We start from the raw sequence: 10,746 nt of genomic DNA, 5'->3' as shown, positions 1-10,746 counted from the left end.
GTTGCAGATGTCCTGCATGGACACACCTGCCAAGAAGGCCTTGGAGGCCGCCATACCTCGGGTCGAGTGAGCCTTGACCCCCAGAGGCGAGGGGAGATCAGAGGACTCGTAGGCAATAGTAATGGCATCAACTATCCACCGACTGAGGGTCTGCAGGGAGACCCCTATTAGGGGGACCATAGCATACAAGCTGTTGGTAACGGCCAGCATCTCCAGGCAGTTGATGTGCCAAGTGAGATGGCGATCGCTCCACAGACCGCGGGCAGGGAGGCCACTCATGACCGCACCCCAGCCGGTGAGGGGCGCATCTGCTCCAACTGAGCCAAAATCAACCAATCGTCGATATAATTTAGTATGCGGATGCCCTGGAGTCGCAGTGGAGCCAAGGCAGCATCCACACACTTCGTAAAAGTATGGGGTGAGAGTGCTAGGCCGAAAGGAAGAACTCGATATTGGTAAGCTTCGCCCTGAAAGCAAACCTCAGGAACTTCCTGTGAGTGGGAAGGATGGAGGCATGAAAGTATCTTTCTTTTAGATCTATCGTAACAAACCAGTCCTCGGATCTGATCTGAGACACAACTTGCTTGATGGTGAGCATTCTGAACTTCAGTCTCATGACTGAGCGATTCAACTGACGTAGATCTAAAAAGGGACGCAGCCCCCCATCCTTCTTTGTAACAATGAAGTACCGGCTGTAGAACCTGGACTCCCTGTCGTGAGGAGGGACCACCTCAATGGCCTCCTTCCTCAAGAGAGTGTTGACTTCCTGTTCTAATACCAGAGCCTTCACGGGGCCTACGAGTGTGGGAAAGACCCCGTTGAACAGTGGCGGAGGAGTGCCGAACTGAATGCGATAGCCTTTCTCTACAGTGTGCAGGACCCAACGAGACACATTTGGCAGTAGTTTCCACGCTGCTAAATAGTCTACTAAGAGAACCAGTCTCTCCGGACCAGCAGGAGATTCGACTGCGAAGCCCTCGACCTGCTTTTGCTGCTCACGGTATGAGGAGGAGGGGGGTACACGGCGAGGGCTGCTCCCGCAGCCCCCGGAGCTAGAGAATGGCGAGGGAGGAACCGCTGGAACGCCGCCACCTGTTTACGGGCCTACTGGTACCTGTCGACGACGGAATTGACGGCGTCGCCGAACAGGCCAGAAGGCGCAAGCGGGGCGTCAATGAGGAAGACCCTGTCCTTTTCTTTAATATCTGACAGGGTCAACCACAAATGTCTCTCTGCTGCCACTAGAGCTGCCATAGACCATCCAATGGCACAGGCGGTCTCTTTGGTGGTGCGGAGAGATAGGTCAGTGGTCCTGCGAAGCTCTGCTATATCGTAAGATTTTACTTCCTCGCCTTCATCTATTTCCTTTAGCAGGTCGGCTTGGTATGCCTGTAACACCGCCATGGTGTGCAGACACGCACCAGCCTGACCTGCTGCCATATACCCCTTGCCCACCAGGCTAGATGTTGTGCATAACGGCCTGGAGGGCAATGCCAGAGCCTTTAAGGATGATGCCGCGCCAGGGGACAGATACCTCGCGAGCGTCTGTTCCGCCCGGGGCATCACCTTATAACTTATAACTTATAACCGTGGTCACTAACCCCCGCCACGTTTGCATAATGAGAGGAAGCAGGGGTAAATAGACGAGATGAATATGGTCTAGCCCACGATTTCAACACCTCGGTGTGGAGATTGGGGAAGAACGGTAGGCTCCGGCGCGGAGGTGGTAGCTTACTCCGCAGAAAGCGTTCATCTAGCTTACTTTTCTGCAGTTCAGCTTGTTTTTCGGCCGGCCAATCGATATTTAACTTAGCTACGGCACGAGTAACCACCTCCACCAACTCCTCATACTGTGCTGAGTGAGGGGGTGGATCCTCATCGACGCTCTCCACATCAACCTCCTCGGAGGAAGATAGGCGGAGCGTCGAGCCCGTTCCCCGGGGGGAAGAAACCGCAGTGCGGGTTTCCTGCGCAGTGACATTCGCTCACAATGCGGGCAGTCGGCCCCCTCGAGAGCCCCAAGCAAACAACGCACATACTGTGTGTATCCGCACTCGTGATGTAGCGAGGGCAGGGAGGAACACACAGCCTGAAACGCTGCTCACTTTCGCCCTTATTTTTAGTTTTCTTTGTGGCCTTGGACATTGTTTCTTTCTTTTGACAGACAACACCAAATAAGGCTCACAACAGAGATTTGACTGATACAACACAGAGCGCTTCGCTGAATGACAGAAAGCTGACGCCTGTTCCACCTCACGTGCTTTTATAGCTTCCTGGTCGCTACGTCACCCGCCTATGACGTCTCGCCATTCCATTGGACTGATTACACATGTGATTCAGAGCATGGTCACGGTTCCCGTAGCGTTTCGACGCAGCTCAAGTTCCTGAAGGGGACCAAATAGTTTGTCTTTTTTAATCAGAATGAAAAATTTGCTTCACTTTCGGTTAGACAACAGCCAAACACTGTGTTTGAGGCATTTTACTCTTAAATGCTTTCTAAATTTATGGGAACAAATAATATGGATTGCTGTCATTTTAATAAATGTACAACTATTACTGATCAAAGGTTTGGGGTCATTTTATTTTATTTTATTTTATTTAAAGACAAATTAAAGACTTTTTAAGCAAGGATGCATCAAATTGATCTAGATTATTTTACTATGATTTCTGAAGGATCATGTGACACTGAAGACTGGAGTAATGATGCTGAAAATTGCATCACAGGAATAAATTACATTTTAAAAATATAAATGTATTTCACAATACTACGATTGATTGATTGATTGATTGATTGATTGATTGTTTGTGTGTTTAAATCAAATATATTTAGGCTTGGTGAGCATAAGACACTTCTTTCAAAAACATAAGTCTTACCAATCTCAAACTTTTCAACACTAGTGTATAAATGTATGTACAAATATATGAAGGGAAATATTGCTGTTTGTTGTTTGGAAAATATATAATGACACTAATATGAATTTTAAACAATTTGTATGAATTTTTAAACAATTTCATGTGAATTTTCTTCACTGTGTTCGTTTATTGTAAAACTGAAGAAAACGTCATGATTATTTTTAACTAGATTTTTACTGTATTTTTATATGCTTAAATTAACATTTTAACATTTTAAAGTCATTTAACAACAGATACAAAAGTATCTAATTAAAATTTTTGAATATTGTGGTTCCGAATATACATGACAGATTGTACAAGAAGAAAAATCATTGTGAAGGTTTTCATTTTGACAACAATGATTCTCCCTCTTTCTCATTTATTTTCTATTTTTCCAAGCCACCTGGGGCAATGGTTTGGATTTTGGCAAGCGCTCATCTCTTTCTACCCGGGCACCTTTTGATGTTTATGAGGGTCCTCATAGACTGAAGGTTGGACCCACCTGTGTCCTAAACACACCGATAACTCATAAAAATACAACAAGATCTTCTGCCATCACTTAATAGCTCAGCTCACAGCCTCTTTCTGTGTTTTTGTAAGATTGCTGCTTCTTCGTGATTGATATTGTCAACCGGACTGATATACTGTGTCAGACAGGCCAATTAATTAGCAGAAATTTGACGATGTATGATTATCATCATCAGCCTATAACCAATCACAAAAATTTTAGCTTATTAACAAAACTGTTATCTGTTTTCAGCTTTTCTCAATTAAATAACCATTGCATCACGTAATTCAAGTAATTATAACAGAATCAATTATAAGCCATAGAAAAACTGAAGTCAACAGTGCTTAACGTTTTATGTAAAAGCAGAATCATGTATTCAAGTAATTTAAATGCAAAATAAACTACTTAAATAATTGGCAGAGTCTTCACTGTATGACTATTAGATACAATTCATTAATATTGGATGATGTTGGAGTTTAAATGAGAAGCAGGCCTGCAATTAAAATGTGCAAATTAATTATTTTGCATTCTTTAGGCCTGATTTTGTGTTCATATTTGATTGTAGAGACGTAAAGCTATCCAGCCAACATCAATGAGCATTTATTTTTTTCATGTCAATATTGTTTTTGAGTAATATTAAAAAAAAAAACATAACAGACAGCAACAGGTCTATTAAACTGCATTAAGACCTAAAGCACAGATTAACTTTTTTTATACATATCTGATTTTATTATTTGCACGCATTGCCGTATCTCGTTGAGCAAGTGCTTTTCACATACATATAAACACAAACAGGCATGTCAGTGTATAAAATCGCTTTTCGCATTTTAGTATCGGCTTTAGTACTTTTGGCATCCCTTGTAGTGACCCTACAGTATATGACTATCCATTTCCTCCTAACAAATCCCATGAGACTCTAAGTAAAGCAGTTTTTTTAAGTAGTTGTGCATTCTGCTGGTGCCCATGCAAAAAAGCCTTTCGCTCTGCTCAGGGGAATATGGGGAAGTGGATTAATTGTGGCATACAAAGAGCTTTAAACCCGAGCCGCTGACACAACGCATCTCATTATCACTTGAGAGTCGGCCCTGCATTTGACGTTGTTTATTTATTTTGCTTTCTGTCAGGAGTCTCTTTGTAAAACCTCTTCGGCTGTCACACCGGCAGAGCTCTCTTGTCACTAATGTTCACTTAGTGCTCGGTGACGGTAATCGCGCTCGGGTCGCTCTTCACTATCTCTAAGCATTCACTAATTCGCTCCTTTAAAAGCAATGAATTCTGGTTGCCCAGTGGAAATATATGGCGACTCGTTTCAGCTGATTTGTCAATGTGTTATCGTGTGTGTGATGGTATGAGGGATGAGAACACTGCAAAAAATATATTTTTAATCAGTAATTTTGTCTTGTTTTTTGGAAATAATGTACAGTATAAAATCCTTGAAAAAAGAAATTTGCTTGAGAAGCAAAGTTGTGTTGGATAGTAAGACTTGTTTTCATAGAATGCATTTTAAGTTTTAGAATTATTAAAGTTGATTGATTGATTGATTTATTGATTGATTGATTGATTGATACAGTTCAACTAAAAATTTAAAATCCTTATTTAGCCTTCCTGCTCTGGATCTAAATATTGGATATTTTGATTATTTTCCATATAAAGCCATTTTATAGTGATTGTGACTGTTAAGCTCCAAAAATATTAATATGCTATATGTGACCCTGGACCACAAAACCAATCATAAGTAGCACAAGTATATTTGTAGCAATCTGTATGGGTCAAAATTATCGATTTTACTTTTATGCCAAGATATTAAGTAAAGACCATGTTCCATTAAGATATTTTGTAAATTTCCTACCGTAAATATATCAAAACATAATTTTTGATTAGTAATATGAATCACTAAGAACTTCATGTGGACAATTTTAAAGACAATTTTCTCAATATTTAGATATTTTTGCACCCTCAGATTGCAGATTTTCAAATAGTTGTATCTCAGCCAAATATTGTCATATCCTAACAAATCCTAACAAACATATCTCCTATATCAATGGAAAGCTTATTTATTCAGCTTTCAGTTTATGTATAAATCTCAATTTCAAAAAAATGAATGTCTGGTTTTGTGGCCCAGGGTCACATGATATTTCAAGTCTCCTGAAGTCATATGATTCACTTTTGTGAGGATCAGAACCAAATTATGTTGTTAGTGAGTTGAACTCACTATGAATGAATCAGTTTGATTCATTAACCAATTGTTCAGTTTGTGCTTTACAATGTTTCATTTTTGAACAATAGTTAATTAGATTAATTAACATGAAATAAGGATGAACAATACTTCTACAGCATTTATTAATCTTAGTTAATGTTTATCTGAATATTTACTGCATATATATATATATTTATACTGTAAAAATATATTGATTTAATTAATAGTATAATACATTACTAGTATAATACCTTAATAGTTTATGTTAGTTAATGCATTAACTATAGTTAGAAAATGTGTTACCATTGGTTCATTGGAAAGCTCAAAAGAAAGATTCAGTCATTGATTAAAACACTTGACTATTCCTTAAGCATAAACTGCACTGATGGACATGTTGGACATGTGTTTAAAAAAATGAGAAAAATAACTCATACAATAATTCATGATATGTTCTCTGAAAACATATTTTTTATAAAGTACGTTTTTCTTAAATAAAGTAAATGTAACTTGTTTTAATGATGTTTACATGACCAGTATTTTTTGCATGTTTTCTGGAAAAATAAAAATATTTTTGTAGTACATATGAGGCAGTCACATGTGGCATGTTTCTCCACAGTGACTCTCCCGGAGTCACGCCATGAAAACGAAAGGCATATTTGCTTGTGTCACTTATCATAGGAATAGCTGCAGCAGTCTGTGCGGGGCTTTGTGTGTGTGTGTGTGTTCTGCCTCATGTGTATACACAGAGTGAGTCACCAGCGAGCACAGCACACACACTGGGAAGCAAGACAGATGCTGGGTTTGCACTCGGTGTAAAAAGCTATTACCCCTACCAGCGCGGTGCCTCTTTGAAAACGCGGCGCCACGAGGCAGCTTCTAAATGCAGACGGAAGCAGAGCTTAAAGAGGAAGTCGCGAGTGGGCTGAGAACGATGTGGGAATGAGGGATGTTGGAATGAACTCTGTGTGTGTGCATGTCTCTTGGTGGTAGAATCATTATCGGAGATATTTTATGACTATTTAATGACTCTTGTGGTAAGGGGGTGGTTTAATTACTCTAATTAAAGGGATAGTTCACCCAAAAATGAAAAATGTCATTATTTACTCGGCTTCATGTCGGTCCAAACCTGTATGACTTTATTCGTCCTTGGAACATCATATTGTAGGTGAATTTTTGATGAATATCCTGATTGCTTTTTTTCCATAACGGAAACAGAATGAGGACAATGGCTGTCAAGCTCCAAAATGACAAAAAAGCATCGTAAAATGTGACTCACGTGTAGTATTCAGAGTCATACAATAGCTTTGTGTGATGAAATAAAGACCAAAATGTAAATCATTATTCACTGAAAATTCACTGTTATTCACTGAATCATGAACAATTTTTTTTTTTTTATCTGATCTTTTCAGTGAAACTTTAATTCATTTCCAGGCTGAATGATTCATTCATTCAGTAAAAATTCTTCATGGGAGACGTAGCAATGTGCAATTTGTGAACAAATCATTCTTTTGAATTGGATCTTTTCAATTAAATGTTCATTCAGTTCCAGTCTAAATGATTCATCCAGTGAAAACTGTTCATGAGAAAAGTAGCAATGTCCAGTTTGGGAGCAAATAATTGTTTTGAATCAGATATTTTCAATAAATCCTTAATTTAGTTCCAGTCTGAATGATTCATTCACTGAAAATCCTTCATTAGAAAAGTAGCAATGACTGATTCATGAACAAATCATTCTTTTAAATCAGATCTTTTTTAACATTTGATTAATTCAGTTCCAAATTGAATGATTCATTCACAAACCTGACTGATTCATTTTTCAAGATCATCTTTGACTAATAGCTCACTGGACATTATCAGTGTATAACAATTAAAATGTTCTTTCTTTTCCTTTTTTTTTTTAATATATTGTCAGAAGACTTAAAATATACACTGAAAATGGCGTAGAAACAATTTTCACTCATAAATTGCTAGCAAATTGCTAGTAAATTTTCACAAACAATGACATTGGAGATGGCAAGTTACATTGAATTAATCTTGAAATTTTGATATAGAAAAACTAATGAATTTACCTTCTGAAATATACTCCAATAATAAATAAATGAATAAAACACAACATTTTTTACAGTGAAGAGCATAACTCAAATGGACCGCTTTTTGATATTTTATGGTGTTTTGCATCATTTTGCAAAGCTTGAATCCTTCAAACTCTATTTATTGTAGTTGCATGGAAAAGAGCGACTAGCACAATCTTAGAAATTTCTCTTTTTGTGTCCTACAGAAGAAAGAAAGTCATAAAGGTCTAAACTGACATGAGGGTGAGCGAAAAATGACAAAATGTTCATTTTTGAATGAACTATCATTTTAATGACAATTTAATGACTGTTAATGACTTAATTATTCTAATTAGGGATCTTCAGCTCACTCTTTCTCTCTCTCTCTTTTACCCCTCACAGGTCCCTCACCAGATGAGCACTCTGACCTTCTACAGGTACGAGCAGCCCATAGTGGACTACTGCCAAGCCCATCAGCCCCTGCGGCTCAACATGAGCTACGAGGGGCCGCCGCAAAGCCTGGAGGGGCTGGAGGAGCTTTCCCCCCGCGAGAGGAGCACCATCCAGACTGTGGCCCTTCCGGCAGTGCCCACCATCAACACGGGTATCACGGGACCCTGCTCCCCACCCAGCCAGAGAGCACCCATGGAGGGGCCCAGCATCCCCTACCCCACCACAGAACGCTCCATTAACTATCCAACAACAGAACGTTCCACCAGCACCCTCACTTTTAGACGCTAACGGCTCCGCTCGCAAAGCAAGGCATGATGGGTAATTTCAAAAGAGGATGTGCCTGGGCGGTGATCCATATTCTGCCGGCATTAACGCAGCGGCATGTCTGAAAACTGTGCGTACTGCTGCGTGCTAACTGTTTCTCGCGAATATAGAGAAGTGAAAAACATTCCCACGACATCGCTGGAGGACACGAGGATCTGGCATATAGTACACTTTCATTGTGGAGTGTAGTGTATCCTGGAAAATGGGATTCCATTCGTCTTTTTCCATCTTTTCTTTGTTCCGACTCAAAGGCCCGTACATGTTTTGTTGTTCCCGTTCTGCTCAATGGCAAATTGAAATCCAATGCAACATGCATGCGACGTTAAACGTGGCTTTGGTTTCATTCAGCCCTCGCTCTGTACCGACGCTACAGGACGCCTTCTCTGAGGAGTAGATAATGGTGATTCTCTCATGCTGAGTGAAGAATGAATAGGAATGTGCAATAAACAAGGTTTTTTTTGACGAGGGAGAGAGTGTGAGAACGAGAGAATGAAAAGAAACAAATTAATGTTCACCAGAGCTCAAAGGCCTCTCGCTGTTATTTTCATTTAGTTGCCAAGGAGCGCTCATAAATGCTGTCATTATTTGATTAAAAAGACAGATCTGTCCAGACATGAGCATCTCGGATGGAAGATCTCTTTAGTATAAAAAAAAGCATTCATTAAAAGCTAAATGAAGTCTCACGGGGCAAGGTCTTTCAGAGTGCACATGTACCAAAGATCAAGCTTCTTTAGATGTACATATAGCTTGTGTTTCTTTTCAAAATGTAATTAGACTAATCAGTATGTGTCTAATGCATACTGTAATGTGCGGGCCGCTGGAGTTTATGACTAATTTTCAATTCTGTAGAATTCAATACTGAAATGCAGAGTGAAAAACATCAAGTTCAGTGTTTGAACGCTACTTGTTGACTAGATAGTGTATGTGTGTGTTTGCTTGTGAGTGTGTATGTTTTTTTTGTTGTTGTTTAAAAGCTGAAGTGTGTAATTTCTGCGCCCAGTGGTGTGAAAAATAATGACTTCAGTGTTTTCGAAAAGGTTTCCCTTATCTGCCATTGGTCAGGCAAACAGAAAGCCACGCCCTTAAACCTACGCCATTGTTGCTATGTTGGCTTGTCGGAGTTTAAACAAACAAACAATGTTTTGATAGTGCCACAGTGTTTACATGTGTCTGCTAAGCCATCCGCTTGTTCATACTTGTTACTGAATACTAGTTGTCTCTGCTTTTCGCTAAAAAGCCAAAAAATTACACACTTCAGCTTCAAGAGGGAAGAATCATAAGAGCGCGAAGCAAACGTCCCTCACTCGCTTAGCATGTTGGAGTTACCATACAGTGGCGGAAATATCTTCATCGCAAGTATGCAACGCATCGCAAGCGCACACACTGTTGTAACACACCTCCAGTGGGAGCGGTATTACGCTGTGTGTGTTAATATTGAGGTGACTAGCTAGACGTGATTGAGGAGTGTGCTAACTAGCTCAGCAATATTTTCTTCAAACTGTTGCTATGCTGTGACAGTAATTGACCTAAACGGGTCACGACGAGGCGTTCCCCATAGCGACCCCTAGAGGATGCAGTTCGAAGTTCCCATGAAAGGGAACTGAGAACGCTGAAAATTCAACGCATACTTGAGTTTCTGTGTGAAATGGAGCTTGGCTAGAAGCGTTTGCATGCTTGTGTAGAACATGTTTCTGACCAAAATGATCCTTCTAACCCATTTTCAAATGGCTTTCCAATGATCTAACAATAACAAAGCATGAATCTCTATCAAGAGCCTCCAGTTGTATCGAAGAGCTGAATAAACCAATATTTTCTTCAGTTGAGTTCAGAAAGAGGTGGTCAGTAACCTCAGGTCATGGAGTGTTAACCAAGATATTTTCTGACTCCAGATGTCACTCAACAAAGTAGATACATGGATGAAATTGCTATAATTGGCTATAACAGCAAGACGTATGGGAGACCCAAGACAATTGTAATAGCAATTTTCCTATATAACTCAGACTACTACAAATCTACATGCCATGTGTTGATGTACGAAATGTATGTGTTCCAGCTGTAATAGTTTCATTACATTGAACTTAATGCAAGTAGTCAGAGTGTTATGGGTTCGATTGTGACAGTGGCAATCATAACACTTACAAAAAAAAATGTTATTAGCCCATTGTATCTCAAATAAGAGTGCACATCAAAATAATAGCATTATTGATTTAATATGTAGTGATGTAATATGTCTATTATTGAATCGTTTTCACAAAGTCTACGTGGAAAAATGCTTTATTTATATATATATATATATATATATATATATATATATATAAGAT

The 10,746-nt window shown here is 39.6% G+C and overlaps 1 protein-coding gene across 1 annotated transcript in view; it reads left to right on the top strand.

Moving 5' to 3' along the window:
* The window catches only part of LOC107744134 (leucine-rich repeat transmembrane neuronal protein 4-like), a 112,368-nt gene extending 103,386 nt beyond the window's left edge, over nt 1-8,982 (top strand). The window contains exon 3 of the mRNA XM_016557642.1: nt 8,051-8,982. Within this exon, the coding sequence (XP_016413128.1) occupies nt 8,051-8,389 (339 nt within the window). The 3' untranslated portion in view covers nt 8,390-8,982. The remainder of the gene's footprint in view (nt 1-8,050) is intronic.
* Nucleotides 8,983-10,746: the final 1,764 nt, after the last annotated feature.

The sequence above is a fragment of the Sinocyclocheilus rhinocerous genome, unplaced genomic scaffold, assembly GCF_001515625.1.
Source record: "Sinocyclocheilus rhinocerous isolate Xijiao unplaced genomic scaffold, SAMN03320098_v1.1 scaffold287, whole genome shotgun sequence".
In the NCBI taxonomy this organism is placed as follows: domain Eukaryota; kingdom Metazoa; phylum Chordata; class Actinopteri; order Cypriniformes; family Cyprinidae; genus Sinocyclocheilus; species Sinocyclocheilus rhinocerous.
Note: the sequence above shows the minus strand (reverse complement) of the source record. Positions and strands in the feature narration are given on the sequence as shown.